Source organism: Chelonia mydas, chromosome 21 (genome assembly GCF_015237465.2).
Source record: "Chelonia mydas isolate rCheMyd1 chromosome 21, rCheMyd1.pri.v2, whole genome shotgun sequence".
NCBI lineage: Eukaryota > Metazoa > Chordata > Testudines > Cheloniidae > Chelonia > Chelonia mydas.
The window spans coordinates 11,824,114-11,845,313 of NC_051261.2; the positions used below are offsets into that span (position 1 = coordinate 11,824,114).

The window sequence follows — 21,200 nt, forward strand, 5'->3', positions numbered from 1 at the left end:
GGTCCCGAGCGCATGCGCAACCCCCGGAGGGCGGGGACGGGTCCGACGGACTGAAGCGGCGGAGGGCGGGGCGGCGCCGGCACCGCCGAGCACGCGCCGGCCTGTGAGCGAAGCGCTGAGTGTGACGCAAAGCCGGCGTTGCCCCGCCCCCTCCCCGGCCCGCACAATGGGACATACAGCGCCCGGGGGCGCTGCGCTGCGTGCAGGAGGGACCAGGGCCCTGCGCACTGCACACACTGGGCGCAAGGATAGCTCAGTGGTTGGAGCACTGGCCTGCTAAAGTGAGGGTTGTGAGTTCAATCCTTGAGGGGGCCATTTAGGGATCTGGGGCAAAAATTGGGGACTGGTCCTGCTTTGCCCAGGGGGTTGGGCTAGATGACCTCCTGAGATCCCTTCTGATAGTCTATGATTCACTGCAGTGACCCCCACTCTGGTACACACTGCCATGCTGCCTGGCCACACTGAATGGCACACACCTCCAGACACCCTACTGCACACCGTCCATCCCACAGGAAGCAAAAGAGACGGTACCATCACACAGGGCAATACCCGCCACGCACAGGCTGCACACTACAAGTCATGATACATATTACGCATGCAGGACAAGGCACACATCACACTATAGAATGCAAAACACACAGTGGTTGATCCCTTAGGCATCACCACAATAACCATGAAGAGGTGAATCCCACGACAATACAACCACGTAATATATGAAATACACAGAAGGCATCTTACAGTATGTCATTAATCATACACAAGTCAGTGAATTATAACTTTTAAGATGTGGTTTTTATTGATACGGTTTCTGTTGATCAAATGTTATGTCCGTTTTTATTTCCATTTCAAGCACATCTGTGATTACGTCCTGTGACATCACAGAAATGCATGCATGGATCACACATAACATTAAAGGGACAGGGCTAGTCTACACTACAAAGGGGTTGCTGGTATAACGCCCTAATGGAGATGCAACTTAAAAGTTCTTTTGCTGGTGTAGCTAAACCACCTCCCGCAACGACAGAAGGTATGCTGTTGAGTCTACACCGGAAGTTTTGCTGGCACAGCTATGTCAGAGTGAGAAGTGTGATTTTTTTTTTTCACGCTCCTGCAATAATTGTGGCCCTAACAATTTGTAGCATAGCCCTGGCTACCGTCAACTTGAAATCTCGCACATTCTTTTTAAGGCATGGTCTACATTTGTACATTTTGCTGATCTAGCTACGTCAATTAGGAGTATGAAAAAGTCATAACCCAGTCAATATAGTTAGGCCAGCAAAGGTCCTAGTGAAAACTGCAAAAAAGTCTTTTTGTTGGTATAACTTATTTCATTTAGGAAATTGGTATAAGGAAAAGAGGGTTTGCTGATATCTACCTACTGGTATAGTTATGCCGACAAACCCTTTTTAGTGTAGATAAGGACTAAGTTAAAAGTAGTTTTGGGACCTAGACCTTTCTCCTGATTAACCTTACCAGTTTTTGTGGATTTATCACTACATCTTCCTATTTTTAAAAATGTCCCCCCCTTACTTCAATTAACCACACGCAGAAGATTGTCTACACCAGAGAAAACACTGAAATTGACTATAAACCAATTGCTACCAAATATACAAATGTAAGTAAACTAAAAAAATATTTTTTACTTATGCTCAGTTATAATAATCTTATATTTTGCTTATGACTGTTGTAGGTAAAGAAGTGTTCAGACAGAATTATGATTTTTAATTTGACAGTATCCTTTTAAATTAAAAAAAACCAGAATGCATAGAGGTCAATATGACTAAAATGGAGTCTTATGATTTCTGGATTGCCAGTTATAGCAGCCAGGTGAGTTGTTGGCCATCTCCTACCAAATTAACTTAATGTAAATCCTTGTATTCTAGTACATAATCAATGTCCTGGTCAGAGTATCTAGTATTTGCCCTCTTAAGGAATTCACAATCTCTTCCTCACTTTTATAAATAAAGTTTTATATCAAGGTGATTTATATATAATCCGCATCCCTGAACAGATATGGGCACCTATTGGTACAGTTGGTAAATAATAGGAAATGGTAAACTTTGTCTCCAGGGTATTTAATCAGCCACAGAGTAAGCAATTTTAATTTAAATGTTGGGAGTTTTAATATAATCAGTGTTGTTGCAGCTGTGTCGGTCCCAGGCTATTACAAAGTTTAAAGTTTAAAGGTGGGTGAGGTAATATCTTTTATTGGGCCAATTTCTGTTGGTGAAAGAGACAAACTTTCAAGCGTACACACAGCTCTTCTTCAGATCTGGATAACATACCTCAGAGCATCACAGCTAGATATAAGGTGGAACAGATTGTTTAGCGTAAGTCGTTATCACATAGTTTAAGGGACCATTCAAGGTGAAATGGCCCATTAACACCCTTTCAGTCATAAGGGTTAGTGGGTTGTAGATTGTTTTAATAAGCCATAAATCCAGGGTCTCTATTCAGTCTATCATTTTTAGTGTCTAGCAAAGTTATGAATTTAAGCTCCCAGGCTCGTCTTTTGAAAGCGTCGTGCAGGTTTCCTTTGAGGATGAGGACTGATAAGTCAGAAATGGAGTCATCACTTTGTGCAAGTGTTCACCCACAGGTGATATGATGTTTTGTCTTTTATTATTTTCCTGTGTGAATTCATTCGAGAGCATAGTGATTGTCTGGTTTCACCTACATAGTTGTTATTGAGACATTTAGCGCACTGGATGAGGTACACAAGTTGTGATAGGCATGTATAGGACACATGGATCTTGAAAGGTGTGTTGTAGAGGGGTGTTGGACACTGTACCAGTGGGGTTATGGCTGCATCTGTTGTTCTGGCAGGGTCTGGTGCCACTTTCAGTTGGTGTGTCTTGGCCTGTTTATACAATGATGCCATCATCACAGCTCCAGCAACAATGCTTGTTAGTTATCCTCAGCCATATAGGGCTGGCAGAGGGGGTTTAAGACATTGGGTTGGTAAAATCTGTATATGAGCAACGTGTATTTTCTTTTTATTTCTAGGCAACAGTTTTAAAAACAACCCAAACCTGGAAGCCATTGTAGGAGTAGAGAATTAGATTAGATTATAAACATTTCCAAGGTAAGGCAAGTTTAGAGGCCAACGTATGTCCATATGTAACTTTAAGACGACAAAAAGAAAAGGAGTACTTTTGGCACCTTAGAGACTAACAAGTTTATTTAAGCATAAGCTTTCGTGAGCTACAGCTAAAGCTTATCCTCAAATAAATTTGTTAGTCTCTAAGGTGCCACAAGTCCTCCTTTTCTTTTTGCGGATACAGACTACCACAGCTGCTACTCTGAAATTTAAGACAACAGTTAAAGTATTTTTCACTGTTTAAAGTTGTTGTTTTGTTGCTGCTTATTACAAGCTCCTGGGATCCCAAATCTATTTCCTTACAAAAATGTAGCTTCCCATCTATTAAATAAATGTATGTACTGGTCTCTCTAATCTCTATAGCATACTGTACATCTGATGGCACACTGAGGCCTTGTTCCTGCAATGGGGTCTGCTGTTCCTGCATTTGTAACCAGTGACTGGCACGCTTGGTGGAAAGAAGATGTGTGTTCACACACAACTTGATCAACATTTTGTTAGTAACCATCGTAGCCACCTTTCTTTCACGTTTCTAGCAGCTTGGGCGAAGATGTGGTTTTCTTCCTGCCACCAGTTTGGCACGGATTTTTTTGAACAGTGTAGATGGCCCTCTAGCTATGCCTGTGTGTAACTGGTTTGACTGGTCCTCCTCCCTCCCAGCTCCCTGTGCAGTATGACATACTAGAGTGCATTGCTCCATGAATTTCTGCTGCCAGTCTGTGTGCGTGTCCCCTTCACGCTGTGGGGCCTCTGGATTGCCTTTTCTCTTGTCTCGTCATTTATTCAGTTTATTCTGTCTGGTGGCATTTGACACCCTCTTTGCATTGGACTAAGTTACTACATTGTACAAAGCAATGGAAATTCAGGACCTGAATCTCCTATTTAGGTGCCATGGGATAGCTGCCCAGACCTCCCCAGCACATAATGATACAAATAGTTAAACAGCACGCAGGCACTCACATAGTTCATGGTGATGTGTGAAAAAAGTTGCGGTGTCAATAAAACACAACCATGTGTGTTGTAACCGGGTTAGAAGAGACTGTCACAACCTGTTTACAAGCATAGGATTGTGTAGACAGACCTTTGGACCCTGACTTCCATTACTCTGCCTTTTAAGTGGTACAGTCAGTGGTGAGCTGGAGCCGGTTCGCACCGGTTCACTAGAACCGGTTGTTAAATTTAGAAGCCCTTTTAGAACCGGTTGTTCCGCGAGGGAGAACCGGTTCTAAAAGGGCTTCTAAATTTAACAACTGGTCAAAAGTGGCGCCTTAGGCGCCAACTCCGTGGGTGCTCCACGGCTGGAGCACCCACGGGGAAAATTTGGTGGGTGCAGAGCACCCACCGGCAGCTCCCTGCCCCGCGCCTGGCCCCAGCTCACCTCTGCTCCGCTTCCTCCCCAGGCCCAGGGTGGTGGAGGTGAGCTGGGGCGGGGGGGCGCGAGGAGGGCTGCCCGCGCCGCAGCAGGTAACCTGGGGGTGGGGGGCATGCAGGGGAACCGCTCCCCACCCCAGCTCACCTCCACCACCCTGGGCCTGAGCGCGAAGCCGCCGCCTGCTTCTCAGCCCTCCCCGGCTTCCCGCGCAAACAGCTGATTCCCGGGAAACCAGGGGGTGGAGGGGCGGAGAAGCAGAGCAGGGCGGCGTGTTCGGGGAGGAGGCGGAACAGAGGTGAGCTGGGGCTGGGCTCCAGCCCCAGAGCCCCCATGCAGTTGGTGCCTAAGGCACCACTTTTGATGTGATCAGTGGGGGGAACGGCCACTCCCCCTGCTCCCCTCCAGCTACGCTCCCCTGCCCCTAGGAGCCAGAGGGACCTGCCGGATGCTTCCTGGGAGCTGCCCCAGGTAAGCACCGCCAGGACTCCCCACCTCGCCCCCTGGCAGGTCCCTCTGGCTCTTAGGGGCAGGGCGGGCACCCATTACGGTGGCCCACGAGACCCTCCTGCCCGGTTCTGGGAGCAGTCAGGGGACAGGGGTGGATGGGGCAGGGGCTCGGGGAGGGGGGGGTCAAGGAACACAGAGGGTTGGATGGGGCAGGAGTCCCAGGGGGCGGGGCACGAGTCCTGGGAGGTGGGGCAGGAGTGCTGGAGGGCAGGGGCAGGCCACGACCCCCTCGTGGGGTGAGGAGGGAACCGGTTGTTAAGATTTTGGCAGCTCATCACTGGGTATAGGTGGAGTCTTTTGGTACAAGGTACATGCTTTCTCACACCACAAAACTCTACCAGGTGATCTGTGCCTTGGTTAAACACAGGAACCTTGTGCACAGTTTTGGGATTAGTGTTAAGGCATTGCAATGACTAGACAAGAAAAAGACCAGGAAATAAGAAAGTGCCTGGTCTCCCACTAACTGAAAAGTACATGCCTTGCACAATTAATACACACATATTTTAGAACTGTTTTAAAACCATGTTGATGTTTGAAGTTAGCACATCAGTGCACCAGTTGTGGAGTGGAAAGGGCACAGTCACATCTTTGCTGCTGGTATTATTTATTCTTTGCAAGGGCTAAGAGTACTCCTCTGAAATTTGCAATGGGAAGGTTCTTTGCATTGCAAAGGGCTAGTAGCACCACTCATCTTAAGTCAAGGGTGCCACAGTATAGCCCATAGATTCTGAAAATTAAGGCCTTGATTGTTGTAATTCGGTATTGCTCTGTTTTGATTGGAGCTGCCACTCAGGAAGGGACTTGGCTTGAAGCCACCGTACAGAAACACCACAAGGGAAGCCTGTGTACTATGAGAGTTACTCAACACTGTTAGGTTTCAGAGTAGCAGCCGTGTTAGTCTGTATCCGCAAAAAGAAAAGGAGTACTTGTGGCGCCTTAGAGACTAACAAATTTATTTGAGCATAAGCTTTCGTGAGCTACAGTTCACTTCATCGGACGCACTGTTAGAAAGACAGGAAGAACTGAAAGTTCCATTCACAAGTGTCAGAGCTGTGAGATTGAAAGCTTCGTCCACTGTAAGAATGCACACATATATTGTTTTAAAAAACCTTTTACCATTTCACCTTACACAGATACAGTACCATGTCCTTCCTCCAGAAACTCCCTGGAAGCAGTAAGAATTTAAATTTAAAAGGTCTGGAGGATTTACTAATGCAGGTGACATTACAAATAATTAAATATTAACATTTCTATGCACCCCCATATAGTTAAAAGTTAACCGCCAGGAACAGCCCAGCCGTGGAAGAGTCCTATATAGTCTCCCTGCTACATGGACCATGCACACAGCAGAAGCTGGAGATGCTCTCCCAGAGTGAAATTCATGCTGGAGCACAGGACCAGTACAGTAGTTTAAATCTAATTTATGCTCTCACAAAAGGGCTTAAATGGTACATGGACCTTGTGCTGATGAATTTCACCCTCAGTCCTCACTCTCGGTACTGAGGCCAGGGAAGAATTCCCTCAATGTACACACGGTAGGATGGGATGGGATGTGCCTCCCTGATATAGCAAGACTGCTCCTGTTCCAAATAAAACCCCAGCATGCACCATTATGGTGATGTCACAGTTTCACCAGTCTATTGAGTATGAGGCTGGTACTCGGATAACACAATTGAGAAGTTTGTTTTTTTCCACTTGCCACCTATTTCTTATTGTAAAGCAGCCATTTTCTCAGCTCTTAATAATGAAGCTGAACTAAATGTCTCCATTTGTTGCTGTCTCAGTGAACGTCTACCAAAAAGAGAAGCAAATAACATAATTCACTGGTAGGAGGTTATAGCAGGACTGGAAAAAAAGTCACAGTATTGAGTTTTTACTGAATACACTAGGCAACTTTAGCAAAGTATCAGTGATTAAATGCTTTCTTCTAGAGCAGTGTTTCTCAGTGACCAAGTCCATGGACCAGCACCGGTCCCTGAGATCTCCTTGACACAGTCTAGGAAGGCAGCAAGCCCTGGTATCAAAAAGGTTGAGAAACACTGTTCTAGTTTTGCATGCGTCTGAGGCTAATGAAATAGCAGGTGTGCAATCTGCTGAAAACTGCAAACGAGATTTAGTCCCTAGAAAAACAAAATATGCAAAAGATGTGCCATGTTTGAGGACATTTAAAAAACTACAGAGAATTTCAGAAACCTGTAAAAATTCATTTAATGGCTCCAAGCTTTATAGTTAATTCAGTACAAAGGTTAAAACTGCTGCTGAATAGTCCCTCTGTTTGAAAGTCCTGAAGAGTAACTTCATACACTGTGCTAGTTTCCTTAAACCAGCAGAACCATTGGATGGACTGGCTAGTTGGCTATTTCAGTAACTTTGAAAGAGACAAAGGCAAAAAAACCCAAAATGCAGGCAAGAACTACCTCAACTGTGCTGTAGCAGCACCTCTCCCCATATACTGGACTAGGATTTCCTGTCCGCTCTTGTGCATCTCAGGGATCTCTGGCATATTTCCACTTCTGCTCCCACTCCTCATCTCTGTCACCTGGCTCAGGAGGTGGAGCATCATACTGTTGGAATATGTTCATCTCTGCTTCACTCTGGAGTGAATATGTGCGGAAGAGATCTGATATTGGCTCTTCATTTAAGAGTTCGCTCCTGGTAATCTTTAAAGAGGAAATATCTTTGTTGTTACCGGAGTGCAGACTTCTCTCCTGAATAACACACACACACACACACACACACACACACACACACACACACACACACACACACACACACACACACACACACACACACACACACACACACACACACACACACACACACACACACACACACACACACAGCCTTCTAGTGAGCTGCACAATGCCTGACATATTGGAATGAAAAGCCCCCCTGCTCCCTTGCACTTTCCTTGATAAAGCTGAAGTGATCTAGCAACAATTTAGAAAAGAATAAAACTTCTGAATTGCCCTTACAGGGTCCTCGATCTAGCAGTCAAGTGGAGACGTATTAAAATTATGTCAACAACAAGACCATCGTCGCCATAACTCACATACTGGTTCACCCCCTGCCAACATACACAAAAAACGATGTATTTCACCCTAATAATAGTATCTTCTTCCACTTCCATTGTACTTGTCATCCAAAAGGATCCCAAGGTGGCACCACAAACTATACATACATAACGGTCACTTTACCAACCAATGAAGTGCAGCAACCTCTTGCGAGGGGAAAGCAGGAGTGAGGGCAGGTCTACACTTAAAACACTATCCACAGTAGCGCTTTCATGAAGATGTGCTCCACCGACAGGCTAATCCACCTCCGTGAGAGGCAAGAGCTATGCTGGCGGAAGAAGCTCTCCCACCAACACAGTGCTGTCTACACCGGTGCTCAGGTCAGTATAACTACGTCACTCCAGGGTGAGGGATATGAATGATTTACAACCCTGAGCGATGTAGTTATACTGAAGTAATTCTGTTGTATAGGATTATACAACAGAATTGTATAATTCTAGGCCAGGGTTTAGTTGTTTAACACCACGCATCAATAGTATACAACAGTTTAGGAAGGGACGGGAAAACAAAATGCTGTTTCTAATTGAAATTGCAGGATAAGTGTAGGGAGGCTGAATTTATGTAAGTAGGCAAGGACAATGGGATTAGTTCCTTGTTTTTTCAGAAGTGTCATGGTATCTTTCCCGAATAGGAGTTGTCTTCATTGCAAGACAATAATGCGTTATACTGTTGTCAGTGAGATAAGCCAAAATTCTGAAGGCTTACAGCAGGTAATACTTCCATTGACTTCAGTGGGAGTTTTGCCCAAATCAAAGACTTCAGGATTTGGCCCACAGTGAACAGAAATTTTTCCAAAATTCATCTTTGGTTTGAATTTAAGCAAGGTAAATTTAATTTCAAGGATTTTTTCTTGGAAAATTAGAGGGTATGGAAAATAGAGACTGACTTCTAATATCCAAAATACCTCCCGTCACCCTTAGCCACTGTGAATATTTTTTAAGGACTATGAAACCTGTGCTGATGTGATCTTTAAAGAATAATACTTACCTAATTATCTCCCAGGGAAAATAGATAAGAGAATTATGTGAGAATTAATTGGTTAACACTCAGCACTTGAGTACTGCTTTACAAATATTATTATTTGAAACCTGGCGAGAACCCAAGTGGAATCCCAGTTAGCCAGCTTCTTAGTCAGTTTCAACATCAGCAGTTAAGTGTGTAATGTGACAACACATGAAAATGTATACTCCAGTTGATCTACCTTAATTCTGTAGATCAGAGTATAAAGATGAAAAGACTTTTCAGACGGATTCCCTCTCTCTGTCACCCAACATAGCCCACAGTCAAGACATCATTTTTCCTCAACAATATATTTTCTAGTGCCGACAGAACTTATTGCTAGGAACTTTTTCTGGTATTCATTCTAAATTTATCTTTGCTTAATTTCATGCCATTACTCCTATGAGACTCTAAACAATTTCGGTCCAATTCTCCTCACTAACACCACTTTTACACTAGTGTAAATCCATTGATTTTCATGCTTGTGATTTACACTAGCATGAGAGAAGAATCAGGCCTTTCCTCTCACTTCTTGAGGTTTAATAATGCTTATCTTATATATATAGCCTGTTACAGGGTGGTACTGTTTTCCTGAAACAGCTACACTTTGCTAGCATGTTTTGATCCTGCTGGGAATGGATTAAGTGGTTTCTGATGACTCAATACCGCAAATGGTTCATTATCTCAACTGCATATCAGAGAGCTAGCAGAGGTTTTTTGGAGGGAGAGAATTTAGGTTGTGGGCTAAGCAGTCCTGAGGTAGGAATCCTAAGAGCAGCCAAGCTTGGGAAAAGGTTTTAACAGAACTTGATCTTATTGTTAATTTCTTTGTTAAAGCCAATCCCCAGGAAGTGTACAATTTGTTTTAAATCAAATTGCGAAAGGCACTGGTCACAGCCCTATACATCTTCAGAACTGCTCTGCAAACATTCATTAATACAACAGGCAATAACATAGGGCAGTATTATTACCCTCATTTTACAGGTGAGGAAACTGAGGCACAGACTGATTAAGTAACTTTCCCAAGATCACAGAGGGAGTCTACATAAGAGTTGGGATTAGAACCCAGGAATCCCAGGCTACCATATGCCCATACTCATTCCCGTAGCTCAAACTGCCTTTCTATGTTTACACCTTCAAATCCTTGTAGGATCACTCGGCGGCATCTAGATTTAAGCGGAGTACCACACCTTCTGTTCCTCTGTGAGCCCTTCATCTAACTCCTGTTCAGGGTCTCCAGCACTGAGTTCCACAATCTCTGGCCTTTGATTCTGTTCCAAAGCGGCCAGCACAGCGTCATGCAGGGTTAGAAAGAACCGGGCTTTGGTGACGCAGCCATCAAAGAAATCATTCTTCTCAAAGATTGCTATTACAGAGACTGTAAAAAAAACCAAAACCACCAGGGCAGACAGGGTCACACGAAGGAGCACAGTTAAAGCATTTCACCGAGGTTTAAAAACGTATCTTTTTCTTACAAAAAGTGGCTAAATACAGCATTACCCATACTATACTCACGGTGGCAGCTGGCTATCAGGACCGAAATACCAAGATTCTGAAACATATGGAACATCTGTAGAGAGAATCCCATATTAATATTAGTGACACTCTCATGATCTATGCAGGAATGGCCATAGAACCAGAAGGCAGGACATGCAAGGGGGAAAAAGCTTTTGCTTATAACTCTGCTTTTCTGAAGATACCGTTCTTCTAGAAGACTTAGTCCGGGGTTATAGGTCAGTGCAAGCCCTGCAGAACTCTCACAGTTCAAAGAATTCTGGCTCCAAAGAGCCAGGTCCCACATTGGACATCCTGTACCACAGCCTGCAGGATATAAATTTGGCCTTCCCAGTATTCAGATCAGTTGCTTTGGTTGTACAGGAAGTGGAGCTCCCAGGTTAAGTCAACTGGAAATGATTCAATGCCCACATACCTGCATGCACACATGCAAAATATGCCCCAGAGTAAACAATGCAAATAAGGACCTACGTTTTCAAACACAACCATTAATTTTGAGTGCCTGGTTTTGGGTGCCCATCTTGAGACACTTAATTTTAAAAGGGATCTGATTTTACAGGGCAGGTGCTCAGCATACCTGGAAAATCAGGTCCCTTTATGATTAAGGTGCCTGAAGTTGGGCACCTCAAAATTGAGGCCCTTAAAATCATTAGTTGCTTTTGAAAATCCAGGTCAAGTGTAAGTAGAGAAACTCCTTAAAAGATCATCTTTAATACTGATGGGGGATCGGGTGAGAATCCCAGTGACAGGGTATCTTCAGAGAAGCACTGCTGCAGGCAAGTCATTTTCTCTACAGATACTGTCTGCCAGGGTTCTCACTTGACGACTAAGACGCTAAAGAGCTGTCCCAAAGAAAAAGGTAGATAAGGCTGCAATGAACAACAATAACAAACCAATGTCAACAGAGAGAACAGACATTTTTTATCTACTCTTCCTGTCTAGGACTAAAATAACTCTTAAATGTCCAGACAAACCAAAAAATGCTCACGTGTGCTAGAGACAAAGACTTCGTGTAAGAACATGCTAACTTGCAATGAACTTTTTAAATAACTTTTTAAATAAAACATCTCAGGGAATGAGGGAGTTTATCCTCTCCTACTCTGGAAACAAGAACCAGCCCTCTGAGTGTCCCAGACAGGATTTCCTCCTGGAGGCTGAAACGAAGTACAAAGCACTGAAGTTCCAAAACAACCGGCACGAAGTACTACAGAAATATGCCAAAGCTCCCAGTTTGCTGTGCGAAGGGTAAAACACAAACAGCAGAAATGGGGAAAAATAAATGAAAGATTAAAAAAGTCAACTGAGTTGACATAATCTCAGATATTATTAGTGAGTCAGGTACGGGCATTTCTGCATGTGTTTTTTAGATCTACAGTGTACCTTTAAACAATAGCCAGGGAATATATGTGGATCTTCGAAATTACACATGTGTGAAAATACAAAGATCAGTCTTGCTCCCATTAAAGGCAATAGGAACAGGTGCAGGTGTTTATATAATAGGTAACTTTAGGGTAATGGGAAGCATCTGATGTTGGGCAAACTTCAGCTTCTGCTTTTACATGCATTCAAGTGACTTGCCTGCCTCAGTAAATCTGAAGCTTGCAAATCCACAAACTGCACCATGCTGAAGTCTAAAATAATAGTGTGGACTGGATATGTTGAAAACTCTGTGGACCGCAACTGTGTTGCTTCCTGGCACAATAGTGTTGTGGAAGTATCTACTCCAGGGTCTGAAGAATGCCATGTTCTCTCCCCTTCATCCTTCTTCTTTCCACTCTCAGGTCTGGCTGCCCTGAGCCTGATGGCTGTGGACTGAGCACGCTGTGTTTGCAACATTCCTGTCGTGAGAGTCCCAGAACTGTGCTTGCTTTCAAACTTTGACCAACGTATCAAATTCAGGGAAGATGATGAAGACTCATTATCCCTATGAAGTCGCTTCACCAGTTTCTCAGTATAGGGTATCTAGAATGGAAACGTGGAGAGTAAAGACAGTTAAGAGAATTGTGTCTAGAAGGTTGCAGTTATGACAGCATTGTAAATCATTTGATATCTTTCCTCTCTCATGGTAGAAATACCTTTGAACTTGTGCTAAATATAGCACTAAGCCACAACAGTACATAAATTAGAAGGAGACTGATGCAAGCCTTGGTTGTGGTCAGCAGAGTACCTTCAGCTACCCTGGAAGTGCTGTGTTAGTTTAGTCCTGCACGCCTTGAAGTTGCTTATTACCATTGGAATGTGGGCCACTAATTTAATATTCCATTTTTTAAAACAGAAGCAGTTTTTTCAGGTTTTAGGTACCATATGCTTCCCCTATGAAAAGTAGTTCCTAAGATAAAGTGATGAGAAAACAGAGACGCGGTTATCATTTTTTTCCTTAATAGTTTGAATATATGCTTTTGTTATTTAATTTTTAAACCCAACCCTTTCTTGTGATGGTTCCTTGGTCTCTCCACCCCTTGCCCCTTCTAAGCCTAGCTGCCCTTTCAGCAATAGTTTGTCACCCAGCCAATAATTTTAACTCAATTCCTTTTAAAAAAAGTTAAGTTTGGAATACTGAATAGCTCCAAGTTTGGCTTTTACACTAGTAAAAGAGTTAAAAGCAGCTGAAAGGTTCACACTCGGCAGCTTGGCACTTTGGAAGAAGATGGCTGTTCAAAGCGATCACTGACTTTCTTCAGAAGCTCAGTCCCGCCCATCCTTCCAAAACTGCTTCCCTTCATGCCTCTTCCGCATGAGGAGCCTTTGTTATCTTTTATGAAGTGCATTAGATAGTTTAGAGAATTAAGAATATTGCCCTGAAGCCTCTTCCATCCATTTACCTATGACACTGTCAAATTCCAATTATGGGGCGTGCGACTGGCTGTACAGAAGGCCTTCAATAGCCAATGAGTTCGTAATAAGGAGAGGAGAAATCCTCTGATCACGGAGATTGTGACTGGTAGGATTTGACGTATTTTATGATCATGCATTTGTGGGTATCTCACACTAGGAGTGGCTAGAATTCTGCAGGCAGCCAAAGACAGTCTTGGACTTGTGTGGAAAAGGAAAGCAAATCCCTGTTGAGGCATCTGACAAAGTTAGTTCTTTCAGCCCCAGAAAGGAAGGCGAACATGTTGGGTTTTCCCACCGCTGGTCAATTCAACCAACAAGCAAAATCTCAATTCATCTGCCATGGAAGATATAAACAAATATAAGGGTTGAGAGCAAAGAGAAGGGTTGTGCCTGCTTATTTCTGGTTTGCAAATATATGCAAATGTATATGCAATTAGGTATGGCCTTCAGGCAAGCTAGTGACATGGCCCTCAGTGTCACAAAGTCTGGGTGCCCTGGCTAGATAATTATTATTAAAAAAAAAAGGTATCTGACCCTGGGTAATGGCTCAGGTGGATCACAAACACAGGCACACTGAAAATCCTTTTTCTCCATTCCAGTGCTAGACAGACTAACGGAGATTAAAGCTCTCATTTCGTTTTCATCGAGGGGCACAGCTTTCACATCCATCTGAAAAAGACAGACAGTATCTCAGAGAGGGTTGTGTGCTTCCACTGGAGGAGGTTAGAAGCTGATGGTGATTGGAAAAGTAGCGTTTACCTTCTCTAACAAGTAGCCTTTGAAGTGTCTCATATTTGCAAAGGAGATGGAGGAACAACACTGGAAGATTTTCACACCTTCAATCTCCGCTGCCTGGAAGACAAAACCGGAGTATCTGAGGTTTGTGCCTATGCTAGAAAAATGATCCACCGTTGACATTGACAATGGGTCTTCTCTGACCAGGACAAGCCCCATTGTTTCCAAAACTCATTAGTGAAAACACCCTACGCCTTGTCTACACCAAACTTTTTTTTTTAAGTTCTTCCACCTTTGCAGCTCCATGAGTTTAGCAATACGGGGAGAACTAATGTAGACATTGCTGTTCACTGCAGCATTATCCAGATCTGCATAAAGTAGGGTCAATAACATTATGGTAAAAATATCAGTGCCCTGCTCTTGCTACCACTGCTGGGAGAATTTTTAAGAAACTCTAGTACAGACACAGCCATTATTGACATCTGTTGTGAAAAATGAGTCATTTTCCTAGCATAGACAAGACCTGACTAAGGACAGCAGATCAGCAATAAATTCTGTATAGTTCCAGCAATGACAGGGAGCAAGCCTTTGATTACTGGGGGAGCCTGGATCGATTGAACGAGCTCCCAGAGTGACCAGTCAGACTGATCTCCTGATCTTTGGGCAATTTGTATCACTCTTCGCTGCCAATATTCAAAGATCCTTACAGATTTTCAAGGCTTAAAGTGAATGAACTGAATCTGATAGATCACTCCCAGGTGTCCAAGTGAAGAAGCCGGATTACAGAGAGGAACTGAGTATTAGGTTTTGTTCTCTTACTGCTTTGTAGTCAGATAAACTTCTGTATAGATCTGTGTTTGGAATCTGGCCCAGCATCACAATCTTCATTCTGAAATAAGATGTTTATTAGGTTTTCTTTGAGTAGAGAGGAAAAACTAGCACCACCCAATATTTTGGTCCCTGTCCCTATCTTCTTTATTGGGGACACCCAAGCACCTGTGCCCTTCACATCAAACCTTGAACCGTCTAGAAAGCTCTGTTTCAAGCCAAGGAACACTCCAGGCAAGGGTATGTAAGAAGGCATGTAGTCTCTCCCTCTCCCAAATCCAATATATTCTCCAAAGAAGGGAGGAAGGAGGATCTAGATCGTGGCTAGTGTCAGTGTGTAGTGACACTGTACTCAAAGGAATCCATTTCCTGGTAACTTTTCTCATTCTTTAGAGTATTGTCAGTACACACCCCCACTTTTGGGAAATTCACCAGCAGCAAAAAACCGCCAACATGGTATGAATGCGGAGGATATTTAAATGAACAGTTATCCGGAACTCTTTCTCAAAGTGCTCATTAGATGTCAATGCTAGGTCACGAAAATGATGCTGCACAGAAGTATGAGCTAAATTCCATGTCGCAACTTGAAATATTTTCATAATTGTGACATTCTGAAGGAATGCCTTAGAAGCCACCTTGGATCAATTCAACTGAGGGCTGTAATACTTTGGTCTAATTCTGGTTGTTAGCCTGGTATGGGGGTGGCTGGATGGTATTTAGTAGCCTGTGATATACAGAAGGTCAGACTTGAGGATCTGGTGGTCCCTTCTGGCTTTAAACTGTATGACTCAATAAATGTCTTCTAATACTTTTAAGGACTGGGATACCTGCTAGCTCATAGCGTGTCTCTGTACAGAATTTAATGTCCTTTGATAATCACTGGGAAGAAATAACCTGTCCCATAAGTCTATCAATGTAAACCTTAAATAACTGGAGGTGGGGAGGGGGCGGGGAGATTTTACAGAAGAGTTTTGTTCTGTTACAAGAGTAGGGAAGGGTCCATTTAGTGTCGATCTTGAGTAAGCTGATCTCCCCTGGCAGCGAATGCATTTAGTGAGAAGAAAGATACGTTGATGGACCGAGTCAGGTGAATATCAATGGCCACTTTAGGGATAATCTTGGAATGAGGACACAGTGTACCACCTTATTGTTATGGAAGACTGTGTATAGAGGGTAGGTGATTAAAGCAACCAGCTCACTGACTCTCCTGGCTGATGTTATCATCACAATAAATGGTCTTCAGTCAGATGACAGAGGCACCCTTTCCAGAGGCTCAAATGGATAGTCCATCAGCTAGGCTAGGAGGTTAAATTCCCCAAAATGTACCAGTTCATGAGCAGATGGGAAATCATGAGACCTGAGAAAAACCTTGACCGAAGGGTTTACCCCACATGCACAAAACCACTTCTGCACTGGACTGTGACATACTGTTATTCCCAAAATAACAACTTTAGGTACAGTTAGTGCCCTGCTCTGAGGGTAACATGACCCAGTACCTGTGTGACCTAACAGTGATGATGAAGAAGGTGAATCCCATTGCGATGGCCAAGCCGATATCGAGACCAAGACACAGAACGGCTGCAAAAGTCACAATCCAAATAACCTTTGAATAAGAGGCAGGGAGGACAATATTAGCTGCTGACAGGGTCAAACAAGAACACACCAACAATGCACCCATGTAACCTGCTCCATCTCAGCCACCAAAGACAGCAGCATTCACCGAGTCAAACCAATAATTCAGCTGCGTCCTGTACTGATGAATGTACTTGGGACGACTTCTCTTGTGCAGAGCTACTGTAAACCTCAGAAAGGCCCTAATGACTTTTCAGTTGAACTGTTCTGGGCAGCACCATCAAGCTAGATTTATTATTATATTACTCGTATTACAACAGCACCTATGAGCCCCAGTGATGGCCCAGGAGCGCACCGTGCTAGGGGCTACACAAACACAAGCAGAATGAACTGTGTGATGGCTGCAAACATCATGTTAGTTCTGCAACATTTCTGAGAGGGGAGATTTGGTGGGTTTACTTAGGAGGGGATCAGCTAAATAGAAAGAAGGAGAATGGGACAGGGCAGGGGAAAAGGTGTGAAGGGAAGCTGAGGTGAAGATACTGTGAGAAGGGAGTGGAGGGCGGGAGCAAACACCCAATCAGCCATAGGGCAGAGAAAGTCAGAAAACATTCTTTGGAATGTCCAAAGGCCAAAAGGTCCCTGCTTTGGCTTCTGCTGGTCCTACCACATGGCATCTCTGGCTGGCTTCTCACTGCAGCTCATTTGGTTGCTGTACGAAAGCAGAGGTTAGAAATGGTAGCATAGGTGAAGTGTCTCAACTTCACTCCTGGAACATTTCTAGCCTGGAAGTGGTGACAGACAGGGATCAAAGCACAGGGCTTCAGAACCTCCACCACAGACTCAAGCTACAAATGCTGATAGATTTACTCCCCCTACTCCACCAAATATACAGGCACCATACATTTGAGGATGCAGAATCCAAAGCCCATAATACACTAGGGGCAGTGTTATGTGTAACTGCAAGGGGATCCAAGTTTGCATACATAATTGTACCCTACACCAAGAGGACTATAAGGATAAGAAGGCCTGACTGAGACAGGGTGCTGAGAATTCCCAACATAGGTCTGGAGCGCCATCCCCAATGGCAGAGAAACTGTACTGAGTCCCTGGGTACCAAGACCCAGTCTCTCCCAGAAGGAGCTCATGTGCTAAATCCTAGAGTGGAGTAACAGGGGAAAGAACCCTGCTGTGGTCAACTGAAGAAAACACAACCACTCTCGTTGGAAATGGAGGCACAAGTGACCCAGATGCTCCATCCTTTCCAGTGATCAAAGGGAGCATTGACCGAGGTTGACACCAAAGTCTCCACAATCTGAGGAGAATGAAAAGCTGATGCTCAGTCGGAATCTCAAGCCTCCTTAACAGGGTTTCAGTGATGTGAAGGTATCAAATGGCAATTGGGGTCATGCTCCTCTGAGCTCAGACTCCTGCATGAGGGGAGAGGGGATGTGGGTCCACAAACGGTGGGAAGACATCATGGCTCCAATGGACACTGCTTCTTATAGGTTCCGTAGTTCAGTCACCAAGAGCACACTTCTGCCTACAGTGTGAATCTACTTGGCTAACACTTTTTAAAAGCAGAACCTGCATTTAAAGGGAGAGGTTGGCTATAGGTTACAGGCTGCTTTTACACCAATATGTGTTAGAATAAATTAACAGTTCAGCTAATGTATTTTTTAATACATGTATGTTTTAATAAGCTGTTTTAGTTCAGCTGGAAATGTTCTAGGTTCATAGAATTTTAGAAAATCTTGTTTCCAGCTATAAGCCTTGCCAAGGAGTAGGTGAGTCAAGTTTTATAGTGTTTATAAACAGGCTACTAAAGTTATGGGCCTCTCTTGTCCCAGCTACCAAAACCACAGCACAGGCTGAGAGTATTAAAAACAGAATGTATGATCTGGAAGCAAACCTCCTCATGTAAATTTCCTTTCCTTAACACGCAGAACACTGAATGAGGTATCACATTTAGTTTATCTATTTATCAGTTAGGTGTGTATACCATGCTCATCACTGTGGGATCTCAGCATTCAACATTTGTCTACTTCAAACATATGTGGAGATAATTTTGTTGATTTTTTCATTGCATATATTTTATTTTGGGAGAAACTTTCTTAAATATATTTGTTCTTTTTAAAAAAACAGGATACAAAGTAATCTATAGGTGAAAGAGGGCGTGGGCTGGCTTGGGTGCAGGTGAGAATTGTTTCCCTGCAAACATCCAGCTCTTCCAGCCTGAAGTCACCCACATGGTACCTGAACAGTTTGCCTCCCCTAACATTTTGAGGCCATAAGCAATTCTGTCTATATTGAAATAATTGCAAGTTAATTTGTAAAACTATTTCGCTGCATCAAACAGCCCCTTTCAGTAATTCAACCTCCTCTGTGCAGCAGAGGACCATCTCTCCAAGAGCACCTGAATTGTTTGCATCCTTCCCTGAAAGCATACACACACCCCCGCTCCAAATCCCTGTGTGAGTCTTTCCCACTTACAAAATGATACTTATCCTGTCTCCACAGGGTGGGGACGTCCATAAATTTTTCAAGAAATGGGAACATGTTGACCATTACAATCGCAGCTAGTACAGCCTATGGGAGTCAGAGAAAAATAGCATTTATTCTCCTGTTAATTCGTTATGGGACTCTAAACATGCTATGAAATGGATACATAGACCATGGCTAGATAAACTGCTAAGTTAAGGTGTTAAAATATCTACATTTCAGTAATTACCGTGTATACATATGACTAACAATTTTCTTCTGATCTGTAAACCCATATTAAATTTGTATATAATCTCTTGTCTAATTTCACAGGAATGTCTGCAAATATAATTGCATCGTCTGTTGAAATATGTGTTAACTTCCGCTGCAGTACTCTTCAAGAAACCACCGCAAGTATGCTTTTGCCTCCTGAAACACTAAGGGAGGGCCACATCGCCACCTCAAAAATACTGCTTCGATAAGGAGTGCTTTTCGCTAGCCCGGACAACACATAGCCAGACAGGGGAAGCCGTCTGACACCATTTGTCAAAAACACTCCTTTTTCCTAATGCAGACAAGAGAATTGGGGGTGGGTAACATCCAGTTTGTTAGCTAATTCTGGGAAAGGGCTTGGTCTTCCCATCTTAGGCCATGTCTACGCTTACAAGCTGATACAGCTGTGCTGCTGTAAAAGCTCGCGTGTAGCTGCGTTATGCAGACGGGAGAGCGCTCTCCTGTCGACATCATAAAACCAGCTCAACGAGTGGCGGTAGCTATGTTGGTGGGAGAGCGTCTCCCGCCGACATAACGCTGTGCACACGAGCGCTTATCCTGGCAACATTTATGTCGCGCAGGGGTGTGTTTTTTTCACACCCCTGAGCGACAAAAGTTTTGCTGACATAAGTGCTAGTGTAGACATGGCCTTACAGAGAGGCCAGGGGACATTGGAAAATAATGCTCGGTCTCAGCAGTTCCCTAAGTAAAACTTTCCAAAGAATGGGAGAGCCAGAGGAAATATTAAGAGATGAATGGAAATATGGGTCCCTGAAAAACAGTATTTTATTATAGTCTCGTAGGGCAATGAAAGATCTGGGGCAGGCAGTTTAGGAGACCATTTGGTTTTGGAATAAATCTCAAAGTCCAAGCTGGTATCACACATACTAAAACCAAATTCCAGTTGGAGGGTTTTGTGTCCTTTAGTGAAGTCTCTGAGGCACCAATCCTACAAACACGTACACATTTATGTCTAAGAGTACTTCATGGAAGCGTATAGCCCTGTTGAGTTCAATGGGACTACTCGGTGTAAGAGTTTGCAAGATAGGGGATTAAGATAATAAGCGAAACCTTTATTTTTAAATGATGGATTCTGGCTATGACGTTTCATTTATGCTCCAGCCCATGAGACCAAGCTCTTTCTAAACAACCAGAAATGGGCCTCAGATGCAAAATTTTCTATCTGGATTTTCAGCCCCATAAAGTTTAGGGGCGTTTGAATCTGTGACTTTGGTTTGGTCCCATCCCTAGAAACCGTTAACTGTTATGTTTCAGAGTAACAGCCGTGTTAGTCTGTATTCGTAAAAAGAAAAGGAGTACTTGTGGCACCTTAGAGACTAACCAGTTTATTTGAGCATGAGCTTTCGTGAGCTACAGCTCACTTCATCGGATGCTGAGCTGTAGCTCACGAAAGCTCATGCTCAAATAAACTGGTTAGTCTCTAAGGTGCCACAAGTCCTCCCTTTCTTTTTACGTTAACTGTTATGTAATCCCTAATGCATTCTGGAAGACTTCTATATTATGCTTAGTTATGGGAGCAGCCTACTTACATCCTGTTTCAAACTCACTTACATTAGGCAGAGCCTGGAAAAAGTGTCCTACTTTCATCACTACCACTAGCATTATGGATGTTCCAATTAGTGCTGCAAACTGAACAGAGATATTGTGTTAGAGATGCATTCCCGACCTGACCATGTGTTGCTCCCCTGCTGAGCTCCTCAGATATCGAAGGCTGTACGGCCACCAGCCACGCATCTTATTGAGGGAAGAAACTAATGCAGGATTTCACATTATAGCGGGAAATAGTACTGCAAAAGTACTATTGCTTTGTCCAACCCTCCACCTCCAAAGCGCCAGCTTTCACTGTGCCGTTCAACCCATTGGCCTAATCCCACTCAGGGGATTCTGA

General features: G+C 43.7%; 1 protein-coding gene across 4 annotated transcripts in view; it reads right to left on the reverse strand.

The window, feature by feature from the left end:
• Window positions 1-5,917: 5,917 nt before the first annotated feature.
• Window positions 5,918-21,200, reverse strand: part of SLC26A8 (solute carrier family 26 member 8) — a 29,784-nt gene continuing 14,501 nt past the window's right edge. Inside the window, exons 10-19 of one of the 4 annotated variants that reach the window (XM_037885135.2) lie at window positions 20,864-20,941; window positions 19,031-19,126; window positions 16,462-16,568; window positions 14,957-15,026; window positions 14,162-14,254; window positions 13,937-14,071; window positions 12,146-12,529; window positions 10,568-10,622; window positions 10,243-10,430; window positions 5,918-7,639 (exon numbers count right to left, since the gene is read on the reverse strand). In XM_037885135.2, the coding sequence (XP_037741063.1) occupies window positions 7,466-7,639; window positions 10,243-10,430; window positions 10,568-10,622; window positions 12,146-12,529; window positions 13,937-14,071; window positions 14,162-14,254; window positions 14,957-15,026; window positions 16,462-16,568; window positions 19,031-19,126; window positions 20,864-20,941 (1,380 nt within the window). In that variant the 3' untranslated portion in view covers window positions 5,918-7,465. Of the gene's footprint in view, window positions 7,688-10,242; window positions 10,431-10,567; window positions 10,623-12,145; window positions 12,530-13,936; window positions 14,072-14,161; window positions 14,255-14,956; window positions 15,027-16,461; window positions 16,569-19,030; window positions 19,127-20,863; window positions 20,942-21,200 lie in introns of all 4 variants that reach the window. The other 3 variants (XM_043533402.1, XM_043533403.1, XM_043533401.1) reach the window with 3 other exon arrangements.